The 17,336-nt window shown below is 41.0% G+C and overlaps 1 protein-coding gene across 16 annotated transcripts in view; it reads left to right on the top strand.

Annotated features, from left to right (window-relative positions):
- Piezo2 (piezo-type mechanosensitive ion channel component 2) overlaps window positions 1-17,336 on the top strand; it is a 372,639-nt gene that overhangs the window by 276,787 nt on the left and 78,516 nt on the right. For 10 of the 16 annotated variants that reach the window (XR_015642301.1, XR_015642300.1, XM_087592755.1 and 7 more), the window contains 5 exon segments: window positions 3,628-3,751; window positions 5,297-5,589; window positions 6,985-7,133; window positions 10,601-10,774; window positions 13,747-13,788. Coding sequence is in view for 14 of the 16 variants with exons in the window: in XM_087592755.1 (XP_087448881.1) it covers window positions 3,628-3,751; window positions 5,297-5,589; window positions 6,985-7,133; window positions 10,601-10,774; window positions 13,747-13,788 (782 nt within the window). In the remaining 2 variants the exon portion in view is untranslated. 16 annotated transcript variants of the gene reach the window in all.

Below are 17,336 nucleotides of genomic sequence, written 5' to 3'. Positions count from 1 at the left end.
AGAAACAACAGTTTCCACTAAAAAAATTATAGAACAAATTATTTTTGTAAGTTAAATTTAGTAGTAGTGATTACGTATAGTCTGTTACAAGACTTTCTAAGAAGGTTTATCAGTAAGTCCTTTATAGCATCAGTTGTACTGTTTCAATCCTGTACTACTCCTGAATCAGTTATTAGATGGAGAAATAGGATTATGTGATGTAAATTAGAAAATGCAACATAGAATACTCAGAGGAACTGGAGAGGTTTTAACAGTTTGTAAAACTCAGCTTCTTTGCACATGCCTTCACAGAGAATAATTTACTGTGAATAACACTTTGACTATATAAGAAAAGCATTTTTTGGCAGCAGAAATTATAACACTTGTTTTTTATTCCTTCTGTTGTCAAGAATTTGCAGCCATTTCTCTGTCTATTTATCTCCTTGAGTCATTTTAATGGTTTTGATTTCAGAAGGTTTAGCATTACAATTTATCTATTTTATGCACCGAGTCCAAACATGTGTTCCCTACATGTTGATGACATTAAGACAATTAAAAAAAATCAACATGTGGGGCTGGGGATTTAGCTCAGTGGTAGAGCGCTTACCTAGGAAGCGCAAGGCCCTGGGTTCGGTCCCCAGCTCCGAAAAAAAGAACCAAAAAAAAAAAAAATCAACATGTATATTGAATGAACCTTCGATTTTTTTCTTCACTAGACATGAAGGAAACTAAATATCATCAATTACAGCCATGTAATGTGAAACAGTCTCTTTCTGGGAGCCACTATTTCTAGGGGTCCAGGCACCCCCAGTTCTGATGACTGTGTACCTGGGACATTTACTTTGTGAGTAGGCTAAGCAGAAAATGACTGCACAGAGCAGACGTTTAGAATCAGTGTTTAAAGATGAATGTGAATGACCCTCTATTTAATGGCGGTGAAAATCTCATTCATCAGAGCAACTGTAAGCCTGCCCCACCCTCACTCATCTGCCCAGATGTGCCTCCTGAGGAAAACTCCTCAAAGTGCTGTCACTCACAAGTTACCTCTATCAGATCATACAACTCTCCAGCCATTTTGAATAGGAGGAATTCAAACTCCACCTCTTCAACTGAGTTAGTCCATTGTAGCTAGACCCCGAGGACTAGGGAGATACTGGGAAAACAAACAAACAAACAAACAGACAAACAAACAAACAAAAAACTCAACTAATTTGTAGGATTAAATTCAGTCTAAAATTATTAGTTCTTGGAAAGACTCTGTTATTTTAGAAATAAACTCTTGACTATTTTGAAAAACATTATTGGATTCAAGGGTATCGTTCACTTAGATAATTCTGGTCTCACAAAATATCCAAAGTATTGATATTCATGAGAACATACCACCATCAAGTCAGGTGACACAAGTTTGGAATCCCACCGGTTCAGGAGACTGAGACACAAGGACCTCAAATTCAAAGTTGGGGCTACAGAATGACTTCAAAGTCAGCATGAGCTCCTCTGTGAGACCTTGTCTCCAAATCCAAAGTTGGAGGTTTGAGTTTAGCTCAGTGGTAGAGAGTATACCCAGCCTTGGGGTCAATCACCAGGTCTGATAAATAACTAAACAAGTGGATAGATAGATAGATAGATAGATAGATAGATAGATAGATAGATAGATAGATAGATAATGGATGGATGGATAGATAGATAGATAGATAGATAGATAGATAGATAGACGGATGGATAGACGGATGGATAGATAGATAGATAGATAGATAGATAGATAGATAGATAGATAGACGGATGGATAGATAGATGGAAAGGTAGATGTATAGATAGATAAAATAGATAGGTAGGTAAATGCTACTAACTGTATACCACCTAGCTAATACCTATGAGTTAGCATGACACAAAAGGATAAAGAAAAGAATGTGACCTCCGACCTCAAAGAGCTGCACCACCTCAGAGCAGCAGGGCTGAGCCCTTGGCAGCATTATTCATGTCTGGCCTTGCTCCCAGCCACTCTGAAACTCTTTCCTTCAGGGAGGACCCCATATGCTCCTAATTATTCTTAATCTCTCACTACATGTTACTGAAACAAGTCTTTTTCTCAGTTTTCGACTGGTTCATTTAGTAGAGACTTGTAAAATTTTAATGCCCAGTTTTCGAATTATCAGTTTCGCAGTTCTTGACCTTGTTCATCTCTGCATGTTAATCAGGATTCATTAGGACTGATTTTGGTTGGAGGCAAATGAAGGCTGGCACAGGTGACTGTGTGACAAGTGAGAACACAAGGAGAAGCCAAGCCACCTTTAGCTTGCAAATTCGTTTTCATTTCTTTGGCAAATACTTAGTGAAAACCTTTTCTGAACCAGCAAGTATCACGTCATGTCCACTAGACACCGGGACTTTCACCCATGGTAGTGGGAGTGGGAATTGGTGCAGCAACCTTGGAAAATGTACTTTTGTCAGCTCCTCCAACAGTTAGACACTCAGCACAAGATGAGCAATGCCAGATGTAGGCTTAGAGAACTCTCCAAGACAGATGGAAACACAGAGCCATGGGAACACTTAGATGACTGTTTATAGTAGTGTTATCCATTGTAGGCAAGTTGGAAACTCAAATGCTCCCACCTGCAGTACATTCTTACATCATTATAAGATACTGTTCCCTAGTTTATAAAAAAGCAAAAAAGAAATGAAGTGCCATATGTGTGTGTATACATATTATAAGGTAATTAAGCCTTAAAAATAGCACACTAAGTAAATATCATTTACAAAAGGTCACATATCATGTAACTCTCTACTTAAAATGTCTACATTATGTAGATAAGTACAGACAAAAAGTAAATCAATCATTGGCAAAACTAACATATGAAAGGAAGGGGTAACAGAAATCATACTGCTTTAAGGGGGAGGCAAAGAAAAGATATCAAACTCGATTGTGGTAATGGTAGTCTGGAAGGAGACTGAAACCAACTAAGTAGACATTTCTCAGGAGATTTTTTGACTCTCAATCCAGAGCCTCATGAACGCTAAGTATCCAGTCTACCACTGATCTATACTCAATCTTTGAAATACACTCTTGAAATGAGTAAGTTGCTAGCAAGTAAACTATATTTTAATAACACTATTGCCAAAAGGAAAAGTGTCCCTACTATGTGCTAGGCAGCATATTCTCTAGAGAAATAGGCTCCTTCTATCAGGAGGATTTTTTTTTCCCTAGCTCCAAGAAAAGGTCAACGTAGACATGTGAAAGCATAGAATTCTTTCTTAGTCATTGCAAAATGAACATGATTAACTAGCTGGTATATTTTCTGGGATGAAAAATTCCTTTTTGTATCTGTGTAATTCTTCAAAATAAGAAATATCTCACAGTTGAGGGGCTGTTACATACAAGACGACCTCTATTAGGTCCTAACCATCAAAAGGAAATCAGTCTTGGACACTGACCTGGAAGGAGTCCAGTGGCTGAAATTGGTTTTCTGTTAATGGAGAGTGTACATCATCCTGAGGGTTTTGGAAGTGCTACACATGATCATAGCATATGGGTGATGCTCACACTAAAAAGGAGTTGCTAAATAGATAGGCTTGTGCCCTGTGGTCCCACAACTGTGGGGGAGAACGAGCTTCAAATGGTTGCTGAACCCCATTTCACTCTGCCTTCAGATCCTCTTCACCATCACATTTTGGCTGCTCCTGAGGCAGCATCTCACAGAGCAGAAGGCCCTTCAGGAAAAGGAAGCACTTCTGTCTGAAGTCAAAATTGGAAGTCAAGAACTTGACGAAAAGGGTAAGTGAGGGACTGGAGCGATGGCTTCATAGTTAAAAGCACTGGCTGCTCTTCCAGAGGATATAGGTTTGATTCCCAGCATCATATGGTGGCTCACAATCTTCTGTAACTCCAGCTCCAGAAGATCTTGTGCCTATCTGGGCTTTGCAGACAGAAGGTAACCTTTAGAGTATTCATGTGAGCCCATGGGAACTTTTTTTAATGTGTTATTTTAACTTTCAGAAAGGTTATTCCCAATAGAAGACAGCACTAAATATCTGAGAAATTTTCTCTGAAGACATACTTCTAGTGAGAATTGGAACCAATGAATTAACTCAAATCCCTTAAATTTAAATTCTTGGCTTTTAAAAAATATGGAAAAAAAGAAAAGGAAGAGAAAGGGGAGAAGGGAAGAGGTGGGTAAAGAAGGAGACAGTGAGTTATTAACATGTCGAGCTTTTGTCTGTCTGTATAGATAAATGAAAACTAGCTCTCAAACTCCTAAGCAGATGAATAAACATGTTTGTTGTTTATAGAATGGATTAGATGATGTTAAAGAAGTTAAGTTTGAGGACCTGAAAGATGGTTCAGTGGTTATGAGTGCACAGTACTGATGGAGAGGACCTGAGTTCAATTCCCAGCACCCATGGTAGGAAGCTCAGAACTGTCTGTCTCTCCTGGTCCATGGATCTCTGGGCCTCTTCTAGTCTCTGCCAGGATCTGCACATGTCCTCCTGTCTCTGTCACATGCACAAATAATTAAAAAAAAAAACTAACCATTTTTTTAAATGAAGTTAAGTAGCACCCTGTGGAAAGGGAAGTGCCAGTGTAGAGAAACTGGGACGGCAACCATCGATGAGAAGTCCAGCGCACACCAGCTACTATTAAGTTCCTATTAAGCCTAACCATTGACTGTTGTTTCAGCAGCAATAGTCTATAAGATTTACATCATGACTACATGAGCTTGAATGTCTTGTCTATTCCACACAATGTTTCACACTTCAGTTTTAGCAAAGAAGGGTGTTTAGCATAAGTGATTGAACCTCACTTCAGTTTTACTCCCCTGACTCTGGGAATCCACTGGTTTCTTGGAGAAATGATTCTAATTCAGATCACTTTGGAAAGACAGCACAGGCAACTTGAGCAATACAAAATCCTGAATGTTGTGATATTTTTAAAGTGTGGTGCACCAGGATAGGACTGCTAGCATTGGTTTGATTATTATACTGCTTCTGCTAGAAGCATGTCTAGAGCCATGAAACAAGGAGAATCAGAAGTGACATCACAGTTTGATTTTGACTCTTGTTATACATTTATCTTTATACTGTCTGACCCTCGATCCTGAAAATGCAAAAGGTGCCACAGAGAGATTAGCATAAATTATTCCCGTATATACTCCACTTTATGAAAGCTATGAAGACCGTCACTTAGATGTCAGTGTTGCCTTATTTTTTTAGAGTCATGTAAAAGCATATCAAAAAACATATCCTTCCATGTCCACGTAAGTCACCAGCAGCCAAAGCATGGCTGTAGCCAGGAATAACAACACAGTCTTCTGTTTTGAAGATGAGGAACTCCAAGATATACAAGTGGAAGGAGAGCCCATAGAGAAGGAAGAAGAGGAGGAGGAAATAAAGGAAGACAGACATGAAGTAAAGAAGGAAGAGGAAGAGGAAGAGGAAGATGACGATGACCAGGACATCATGAAGGTTCTGGGCAATCTGGTGGTGGCCCTCTTCATCAAGTATTGGATCTACGTCTGCGGGGGCATGTTCTTTTTTGTCAGCTTTGAGGGGAAAATCGTCATGTACAAAATCATCTACATGGTGCTGTTCCTGTTCTGTGTGGCCTTGTACCAGGTCAGTAAACACGTGGTCCAAGTGCCTAGTTCTCACACCTGACTCGGGAGTAGAGCTGAGTTCTCTCCACAGAGATGGGTATATCTAGAAAGCAAGTGATGACACTCAGAATCCCAAATCAAGAATGACTAGAATCAATGTGTTCTCTCTCTCTGTCTCTGTCTCTGTCTCTGTCTCTGTCTCTGTCTCTCTCTCTCTCTCTCTCTCTCACACACACACACACATTCTAAAATTTCCATTTTTATCTTTAAAATTTCAATTTTTATAGTCTTTCACCCACAGCAATATATTTAAAATAACCTTCTAGGTAACAAAATATATCATTCCTTTATTCTCCAGCTGTTAGTTCAAACCCTTGGATAACATTAATAAACTTATTTGTAAAGAACTAGCAGAAAATAAATCACACACCAATACTAAAAAGACCCAAAGTCTATACATCTCCACCACAGACTTCAGTTAAAATAGCCATTTTGAGGCTATGGAGTTTCACATCAGATGTCAGATGTTACTTGTCAGCTCTCAAGTATTTCTTATGCACTTCATAAGTTTTCCAAAATTTATCTTGATTTAAAAAATAATTTTTGAGATTAGATTATATTTTTTAACACTAAATAATTTGAGAGCAATGTGTGGCTAATCTTAAGTATTTGAGGATTCTCCAGTTTGCTCATACTGTGGGTTTTGGGATCTGATAACTATCCATTTGTGAGTGTGTGTGTGTGTGTGTGTGTGTGTGTGTGTGTGTGTGTGTGTGTGAGAGAGAGAGAGAGAGAGAGGGGGGGGGGGGAGCAGGAAAGGGAGTGTGTGTGTAGTACAGCCAGGGCTTTGATGCCATAAACCAATCATATTACAATGTCTTAGACTGTCCACAAACTCAAGTTGAACTGACGTTAGAGGGCAGTCCAACAGTACAGACTGGAGTAACAGTGGACTCTTCTTTTGAGCATCAGAATACCTGAAGCAATGGCAATAGTAAGAGCTCATTATTAATGAAAATGAGAGTTTGAAAATGTCCTCAGCGGAAACTGATGAACTCTTGAATATCTCTAAAGTAGGAGAGATGCCCTCTAATAAATATTTTACAGTTCTATTCATTGAATATGATATTGGAATTTACAGTTCTGAAAATAGAAAATCGCAGCTTTCTGTAGGCAGAAAAAAGAAAGTTATGATGGGCACAAGGCCACAACTAAATCACACGAAGAACCTTAGAAGCCAGCAACTAAAATAGGCTTTGCTTCAAAGATGTGTTGCGTGTACATGTGCGTGTGTGTCTGTCTATGTCTGTATATACCTTGCTTCATTAAGCCTGATATGTATGCAAGCCATATCCCTTTTGCGACCATTTTTCCAATTTTTTGTTGCCTCCGTTCTTCAATGTCTGACTCCCAGGTGCACTACGAGTGGTGGAGGAAGATCCTGAAATACTTCTGGATGTCGGTGGTCATTTACACCATGCTGGTGCTCATCTTCATCTACACTTACCAGTTTGAGAACTTCCCAGGCCTGTGGCAAAACATGACCGGGTTAAAGAAAGAGAAGTAAGCAATGTGTGCCTGGGATGGGAAAAAAACAAACACATTAAAAGCCCCGAGGCAGATTGTTCCCAAAAATCTCGTGGACAGTTTTAGTAAAATGTGATGCTAGGGATGTCTGTGAGGTCCTCAAAGGCAAGTTAGAAAGCCCCGTTCTTCTCCATTCCCTCTGTCAAGCTCTGACCTTGCCCTGTAGCGCAGACTCCATGAAGGTGGTCTGGAGGATGATTTTTCAGCCCCATTTTAGTGAGCGATGACATCTGGTGTTCACCCCAGGCGAAGCATAGCTGTGCCTTCTGCTTCCCTGCTCAGCAGTTTTCCAGCCTGTGGGAGGCTTATGGATTCACTAGTACCCTTCCCTGTGTCTAGTGTGTTCTGATCTGATGCTAGAGTGACTTGATTGCACATGACAGCATGCATCTGAGTGCTTTCTTTCTCTGATTCTTCTCCTATAAATCTCTTAGTGGAGAAATCTAGATAGATCTAGGTCTTGATTCAAAAATGCCAAAGTGTCAAAGAAAAAAAATAAAAGAAAAGGTTTATGCATGGTTAGATGAGAACACCCACTGGTATTTATTATAGATGCTTGTTGAATACTTGTCCAGTGCCAGGATTACAGCAGAAAACAAGGAGGAGAGCTGTAGAGAAAAAAAAAGGAAAAGGAAAACAGGAAAATTACCTTGATTCATGTAAGTTCATTAAAACATATGTCAATCTATGAAGGAAGCAATCCATGGAGTGGTCCCCTCAGGATTCTTTGTACAAGTGCCATTTACACTCAACCTGATGAATGGAAACTAAACTTTTCCTAGAAAAAAATGGGATTTTGAGTCTAGGATGTGGGAGAGCATCCTGGGCAGAAAGAACAGCAAACACAAAGGCCTAAGGCAAGATGGAGATAGCCCCAGGCACTGGAGGATTGCAAGGAAGCTCATCTGCTGAGAGCATGGGAGAAGACAGCAAGAGAGATGGGGTATTACAAATACCCAGCACACAGTTCATCGAGAAGTTTTTATACAGCAAGAAGTTTTTATTTATCTTTATTAGAATGTCAAGGCCAACTTTGACACCACAGAGTAAACTAAGGAAGGCCAAATGTCAAGTTGATGGTTGATCAGTAAGTAGAACTTTCATTGTGGCTTGCACTCCCTGTGACCAGTGAGGAACTTTCTGAACTCTTTAAATTCTTTAGTGACCAGTGAGAAGGAAAAGAAAAAAGGTATGTGTGTGGGGGGTGGAATTTTATACACACACACACACACACACACACACACACACACACACACACTCCCAGGGAGAGAGAGGATGAAGCATGACAGGCTCCATCAATTTCACACATATACATACATATACACACACACACACACAGACACACACACACACTCACTCACACATTGGGTAAATGGACCAAAGCTCAAAGCCCCAACCAATTTTACATACGTAAACATACACACATATTCGGTAGATGTAATAAACTCTCACAAGCAGGCTTCAACAATTTTATGTTTTCTCTTATCCTTTTTATACCACCTAAGACAAAGTTCTCCATGTACGAAAAATATTATCTCATAGCCATGAGTAACATATTCTCTACAAACAATCACCACAAAAACGTATTCTTTACAAACAGATTAAAATCATTACACAAAAGGAAATTACAACAGGATTATTGATTATGTATTCTTCTTTTGAAACTCATACCTAACTAAACTTTTCCCATCTATCTTTCTCTCCACAAGTTCAACATAGCCCCAAAGCAATAATTCTTTTGTTATTGATTAATGAAGTTTAAGCAATCCAGGCTATAGTAGCAAGTTATTTCCTATGTTAGCTGACAAGAAACAGGTCATCATCTACCTTGCATCTTAACTGTGAAGTCTTGTTTAGCTAAGCTGGCTAATCCACTATTCTCTATTCTTGTACTCAGAATTATTTACTCTTTATTCATAACACTGTCTTTTCATGGAGCACACTGAAACATGTGGTCCTATCTCTAGATCACAAACAAGATCCAAGGACTCATACCCAACCTAGAGTGAATGTTTTCTTTGATCATTAACTGTCCCACACCTGTTTTTCTCTTCCAAGTACAATTGCATACTTGTAAGCTGTTAAAAGCTCTCTGTGCTCCTTTTCTCCACCCTACGAAGCCTTTATTTGCTATTCTACAAAGGAGAGGGCACATTCTGCTCTTATTTCTAACTTTATCATATCTTTCTGGCAAAAAACCCATTTAAACCATCTCCTTAAACTTTCTATCAATTACTCTAACTTCCAAAAACTATTTAAATCAAAGTAGGAATTCTGCAAAATCATTAATTCATCTAAACAATACTATTTTATGAAAGTTCATCTCCATGACTGTCTGCAGGAAAAGTGCCCAATAGAGTGACCTGTCACTCAGGAGGTAACAGCACTAAGCTACAGGCAGCGAGAGTCTTCCCTGTCCAATCACAGCATGCCAGATATATGAGGACTACAGCAGTGACAAACATGAGAAGGCACAGCAGTAGCCAGAGGCAATCTCGGGATAATGCCCCTGTGGCTGTGCCTCTCCATGGTTCATCCATCTCAGCCGTGCAAACCATGGGCCATCTCCAGAAAGCTCATTTGGACACTGCAGCTCCTCCTGTATGGTGTCTGCTGTTGGAATTTTCTTCAAATCTTGTTAAGATCCTTGAGCAGCTAAGGAAGTGTGGTTTATGAAAGGCAGAAACAAAATCAGGTCTCATGCGCTGAGCAGCTTTCCCGGGAGACCTGGCAAGATCTTCTTCAGACTGAGTAAAGGGTAGAGACAGATAAAGGCTATGTGTAGGTTGAGTGGTGCAAGTTATCCAGAGGTGAACTAAGGAGGCAAACCAAACATGAGTGCCTATGACAGGAACAACCAGGGATGCTTCCTCATGTCTAAACTTTACATAAGGCAGCCATTTACCCCATTTAATGGTTCAGGAGAGGGCAGAGTGGAAAATGGCTTTGCCAAGGAAAAGAGGGAAGCCACGGCCACTGTGGAGTCTGACATCACAGCACAGCAGCTTTCCTGTAGAAATCTGGGTCTAGTTGCACAGGAAATCATGGTGCTCTTTGTAGACATGTCAGTTTGGGCAACAGAAAGGCAGGTAAGTTCAGGGGATTGACCAAGAGTACAAGAAAACAGAAAGCCAAAGTGATACTAGTGGCATTTGAGCTGCTGAGTACCATACGAGTAGAAGGTGGGAGAAGAGAAAGCCAGGCATGTATGAGACACTGACCCCAAAACGATTAGTACTGGAACAAGATAAGAGGGTAGGTGCTGATTTCTGCTACAATGAGTTGGTACTGATTGCTGTGAAGCCAGGCTGGTTGGATTGGTGACTAGTGGGAGGTGGGGGTGAGTGTTAAAAGCTCAGAGGACACCTGCCGTGGCTTGTAAGGGAGAGGACAGACTGTAGTGTCCAGAAAGCTTCTTGCCTTTGTTCTGTCTCCTCTGACAGGCTTGAGGATCTGGGCCTGAAGCAGTTCACTGTGGCCGAACTGTTCACACGAATATTCATCCCCACCTCCTTTCTGCTGGTCTGCATCCTGCACCTCCACTATTTCCATGACCGGTTCCTGGAACTCACAGACCTCAAGTCCATCCCCAGCAAAGAAGACAACACCATCTACAGGTGAGCACATGGGGAAGCCTCTCCTCTTGGGTCCAGGAAGTCAGCCTTGGAATTCTGCTTCAGCTGGAAGCCAAATCCAGTGCCCTAACTTGAACTTTCAACTTCGACCTTGAACTTCTCACTGATGGGGCACGAGTGTGTGTGTGTGTGTGTGTGTGTGTGTGTGTGTGTGTGTGTGTGTGTGTGTGTGTGTGTCTGTGTCTGTGTCTGTGTCTGTGTCTGTGTCTGCCCCATGCAGCAGAGCCGTGAGACTCCCCAGCATGGTAACTGGTTGCCATGTAAACTGCCCGCATGTAGATAGGGCAGGCAACCCGAACTCTCCTACGTCACTGTCACTCCTACTTTCTTTTCTGATAATCAGTGCTTAAAAATGAGTGGTCATTAGAACTGAAGGAGTTCCATAGGCAAATCATAGGAGGGAAAATTACCCTCAGTGACTTGTCAATTATTGGAATTTATCATGATCAGTTTTGATACTACTAGATGCCTATTGCTCAAACTATTTATTATGGAATTCTGACAATATGCATGCTGAATTTACCTACAAATACTCAATGGCTTTTCAAAAGTCATATTCAAAGAATTTAGAAACATATTTTAAGCTTGGCATGGTGACACATGCCTATAATCCCATCATTTGGGAGGCTGACAAAGGAGGGTATGTAGCTACAAGTTCAAGGCCAACCTAGACTACAAAGTGAATTAAAAGCAAAACAAACACATTACACACACACACACACACACACACACACACATACACACACACACACACACGCACGCACACACACAGAGACAGAGACATAGAGACAGAGAGAGGGAGAGACAGACAGACAGAAATAGAAAGAAACAGAGACAGAGAGAGAGAAACAGACAGAGGAAGAGGAAGAGAAAAAAGAAATCTTTCATTTGTAAGATTTAACTGTTGATCATTGCTAGATGACTTAAATCTTATTTCATTTTGTTCCTAAAGTCCTCTCTTCTCTTCAATGTGTACTAGTTCTCTTTAAACTTTCTTTCTGTGTGTGGAGACTTTCTGTCACTATTACTCTTGTTGCCATGTGTCTGGGTTTTCTGATATATAATCAAATAGGACATAGGATATAATTTGTACAAAAGAGTAAATATTTTCAGGACCACAGTTTTACCCAAGACAAAAGGTTCAACAAAGCTTTTACCAGCTTGCCTGTCCTGTCTAGTCAAGTTAACACAAGCTAGAGTCATCTGAAAGGAGGGAGCCTCAATCGAGAAAATGCCTCCATAAGATCAGGCTTCAGGCGAGCTTAGAGAACATTTTCTTAATTAGTGAATGAAGGGGAATGGCCCAGTCCATTGAGGGTGGCACCGTCTCTGGGTTGATGGTCCTGAGTTCAATAAAAAGCAGACTCAGTAAGCAAACCATGAAGAGCAATCCAGTAAGCAGCACCCCTCCATGGCTTCTGCATCAGTTCAAGCCTCCAGGTTTCTACCATGCTTAATTTCCTGCCCACACTGCTTTTTGTGGTGAATTTTAATACAAAACTGTGAGTGAAATAAATTCTTTCCTACCCAGGTTGCTTTTGGTCACAGTATTTCATCGCAGAAATAGTAACCCTAAGACACCAAATGATTTAGATGGAGTATGTATGTTTACCCTGAGTTTAGTTCAGCATTCCCTCAAAGCATACATGTACTGCCATGACTATTATGCAGGTCCTGGGAAGGTTATCGTCCATGATAAATATATGCTGCCTTCTTTCTACGGTTATAGCAACAGGTTTGCTTGTTAATTTGCTAAGAAACAGCAGACCTAAGCGACCCCTTCAAGATCACTGCTCCCTGTATTTCTGGTTGGAGCATTCCCTAAGTAAAAACGTTTACAAGAAAGGGAAAGGTATTGAAGAATTACATAGGATTTCACCTTCAGGTCTAAGAAACAGTTTTCTAGAACCTTGGAGAAATTAAATGACTCTGGTATCCTGAGGTTTTCTGTGAGAATATTCTATTAAAGTTATAGAATTTGGACTTGAATATTTGGCATATACATCATCTTTTAAACATTCTCTCCTATATTTTTCTTACTGATAGTTTTCATGTCCCTGTAGCTTGGTTTTTGTCCTGAGTCCTAATCAATGACCACAATAAAATCCAAATGACGAAGGGAGATAAATATCTTCACAGATGGGACTGACTCCCCTGCATGCTTGCCTTCTCTTACCTCTTTGCTTTTGAAAACTGGTTGTAAATGGAGATTGGTGTGCTCGTTGTAATTAATTATTAAGTTGATTTCAGAACTATGGTTTTTATTGGTATACCCTCTTTCTGTCTTGTACAATCTGCTGTGTGTGTGTGTGAGCATGTACATATTCAGTGTGGACAAATACCACTTGTATTTATTGCCGTTTAAGTTTTACTTATGATTATAGAAATAAATTATGCCATCTATAAGAAAAATATTAAGATTTCTCAGTAGACAATCCCAGGAAATTCCATTTTACTTACTAACTGAAAATATATAACAAGACAATAATACAAGTTGTATAATAATAATTTTCCTTATAATTACCTTGATACCATTACAAGTTATCTTTGATTTGTGTTAGAAAATATAAGCTTAAGTTTTAAAGACTCTGAAGAAAATATATTGATTATGGTTCACTTAGATTTCTCTTTAAAATCTGATTACTCTTCGGATTCTAATTTTCTTTGATAATGTCCATCTTTAAAATCAAGCATCCCTGCTTTTTAATAGAGTATGGGATGGGAGGGCAGAGGCTGAAAGGGCATGGGATCTTTGAGCATTTTCCTGTGTATGCCTGACTCCATGTTGCTCCTGAATCTTGCTGTCTGATCTTTTCCTCCGGCACAGTCTGTGTGGATTATACCCCTGCCTAAAGCTTCAGAGACCGTCTCCTCATCCGTTACCTCTGTCTAACAGTCTCCTCTTTCTCTCCCACCTGTCTCCCACTGCGCCTTGGGCTTCCGTCTCTGCGCAGCCATGCCAAGGTCAATGGTCGCGTGTACCTAATAATAAATAGGTGGGTATGCGGACGTTTCTTTCTCTCTCCCTTTTGTTTAAAAATGGTTTCTTCATATGTTAAACCCTTTGCTGCTTCATAAATGAGAAGCGGTGTCCTCAGATAGTGGACGGTGGCCTCAGGTATGCTCATGGATGTATGTTGCGAACCAAGCCATTTGGTGGCGATACAAAATGGCGCCGGGCAGTGGCTGTGGAGGTGCTCCAGGGTCTTGAGCTGGTGCTCAGCATTTGGTTTTGGTCTCTCAAAGTCAAACTCCCTTTGGCTTTGTTCTTGGGTAGCATTTGCGCAAGGCTTGCCTGAGCATTTGACACCTCCCTGATCATAACATGGAGAGCTCAGCTCAAGAACTGCCTCCTCCTCCATCCAGTCCCATCAGTGCGACATCCTGCTGACACTGGTCTGCCCTCCCTCTGGATTTCTGCCACACTTTCTCAGGCTTGACCCTTTCCTTCCAGAAGCCTGCTTGTCTTACCTTGCTAAAGGCCTACCCTCCTTGGGTCTGGATGCCCTGTGTCATACACAGGAGACTTCCCATCACTGAACGCTCAGCCTCACTCACTAGTTGACATTTGGGAAGTGCTTTCTGAACGAAAGAAAAATGGCCACACTGTGTGGTTTAAAAGCAAAACAACACAAAACAGAACAACAAACAAACATCCCTCCCCCCCCAAAAAATAAATTTCCAAATACAACTTTACTAGAAAGATCATAATATTAAAGACAGATCTTTTACATCCTTGGATTTCATAATATGTCCTCACACCACAGGAAATACCAATATGGTCACTAGCTAGTAGCAGTCACCTGGTTGGGGAGCAAAGAAAATCAATAAACAGAAGCACTGTGCTAGCGCTGTCTGGAATCTTCTGGAAGCCAGAGTAAGAGAAAAACCCAGCTCAGTTTTGTAGCTGCTGGGTAGAGAAATAGGAAAGTCTCTAGTTAGGGATCTTCACCAGTTGGTCATACTCCCTGTGTCCAAGCAGAAGAGCTCTCTGCTTGCTGTTACTCATAAAGCACGTACCATTCGTTTTATTAGGGGATGCTCTGCAAAGATTCAGACTCACCCCAAATAACTAAAGTGCCCAAATATCTCAGCTCTACCCTTTTCCAGTGAAATCTCTCACTCATGAGGAGAGCTTGAAGAAAGGCTAGCACGCCCCAATCCAAGGAAACATTAATCAGACACTCCCAACTCTCGTCTCAAAACGTGAGCTTCAGAATGTTATCTTTAAAATGTGTCCAAATTTTAATAGGACCACCTGCTCAATTACAATAGCAAAGTAAGCACTTTATTGCCTAATTTATTTAAGTCTGATGTTTTGTAAGGAGAAAAAAAAAGTGCTCAGGAAAGCAAGTTTCTGAATTTGCAAAAGCGATATATCTGCATAAGGGTAACACCAGCAGGCATTACCTTACACAAAGTATGTGGTAAAAGAAGGTAGCGTGGACTGGGCCACTTGGGGAAAAATCGAATACTATGATTAAATTGTGGGAAAAATTCCAACTATATTGGCAATTTTCTCAGCGATGAGGTCATTCTTTCCACAGTGTATAAGCAGAGTCATGTGCAGCCTCCCTTGGATTCTATTCAGAGGAATGAGTACCATACACATAAGGTGTAACAGTAAATTCACAGATCAACTGCTCCTGTGAGAATCCGACTGTCTAGAAGGGCTATGAGCTCTGCGGAACATGACAGAGACCTCTAATACTGCGAATGCTTCCAATCCGCAGTGCATCTCCTTAACTAACTTCCGGCCTTCCTTGTCCCAGAGAAATGGACAAGTGCAAAAAATATTTCACACATTCCCATTAAGGGGAATTCTAAGTCCTAGAATGTAGACAAAGGGATTTCACAATGGCAGGTTTCCAGTCTTCCCTAATGGAAACTAACTTAACATGTTAATTATGCAGCTTTTCACAGCCAAGTCCTAGCACTAATTACACCTCCTTGGCACTCACATCCCATCATGCGTTTCGTTGAAGAAAGTATCTTTGATGCACAGAATGCCCTCGCTAGCTTTACCTGAATTGTAGTGTGAGCATGCAGGAGGCTGAGGAGTAGGACCAGATGCCTGCCTTCCAGAGCATTCTCCAGAGCACACACCCAGGATGAAGCAGTGTGCGGGCTGAACAGGGTACGCACGCACTGAGCCTATAAAGGGAAGAACTGATGAATAAATGAAGAGACATTGCCCTCTGTTTCGTAAGTGTGTGAAAGGTATAAATTTTTTTAAAATATCTACTCAGAGACAGGTGGAAAACTGTAAAGAGGTGAAAATGAACTGCTTGCAGAAACAGACATGAAATAACCATTCCTGATATCAGGAAGTGGAAGGAAGACTCTCTTATCTCATCCCACATCTATCTGGTGTTCCAGATAAAAGTCTGCTTTCTGGACATTAAATACTCTCTGTGGTCGATAAAGAATGGCAAACATAATGAGCTCTGCACCCTGAAGTTTCAGGGAATCTCTCCCTGCAGTGAACTTTGCTGGCATCGGCCTTTCTGCAGGCCAGTCCAGCTGCCGTGTGTAGCAGATGGCAGCCCGTTCAGCCCCGAGCCCGGTATTTGCAGTGTAAGAGCCGCACACAGAAGGACAGATTTCCTAAAGACACACCAGCCATTTTCCTTGGGAGATATTTTTCATAAATATACAGTGGGCAGGCAGCAGAATCAAGTTTAGCATAGATACCCTGTCTGTTACTGAGTGGACCCCTGCAAGAGCACATGCGGACCCCTGCTTTTCACCGGGATGAACTTAGGATGCAGCTGACCTCACCCAAGCATGAAAATCTCTCCTTAGAAGTTGGTTCTTTGCCCTGAAATTTTCCTGCGTATTACTCATGCGAATCATTCACAGAAATGTCCCCAATCTTCAAAATAGCCTTTAGAGTAGGCTCAGTTGTGTACACCCTACAGAACAGCAGATTGAGGCTAAGGAGCCAGGCCCAGTTCTTTGCCAATCCATGTAGGTAGAAATTCTTCTCATGGGGATTCTGCTCCAGGCTTTCTGATTCCTACATTTGGCTAGGCTTTTGGCATTTTTATTGATTTTATTCTCAAAACCTGGTATGATAAAGATGAAAAATGAGAGAGATGAAAAAGATTAAACAGCTTTTTAAATCAACATGCTCCAACCAATCAGGCATTTAAAATATTTCCATTGCCCATATGTATGAGAGGTGCACACATTTCCCTGACTGTGTAATGAACGGTAACAGCCAATGAAATTCTCAGAGGGACATCAAGCTCCCCACAGGTGGCTCTCTCCCCTTTTCCATCATATGCCTAAGGTTATACTGTTTCAGGGGCTACCACGACGCCCCACCCCCACCTCATCCTTCTTCAAATCAGTGTGGAGGAGCCCCGGTCTCTTCTGCTTTCAGATTCATCTGGCCTGGAGATTTTGTAGAGAAGCGTCTAGAAGTCAGACTACTTCCAACAGTTTCATTCCAGTATCTTCCACATCGTTGATTTAACTAGCGTCCTCATCATGGTACAGCAGTTTTGGGTACCTTTGCTGAGGACATTTTGCAGTGTGG

Source organism: Rattus norvegicus, chromosome 18, assembly GCF_021556685.1.
Source record: "Rattus norvegicus strain SHRSP/BbbUtx chromosome 18, alternate assembly SHRSP_T2T, whole genome shotgun sequence".
Lineage (NCBI taxonomy): Eukaryota > Metazoa > Chordata > Mammalia > Rodentia > Muridae > Rattus > Rattus norvegicus.
This window is presented reverse-complemented; position numbering and strand designations above follow the sequence as displayed.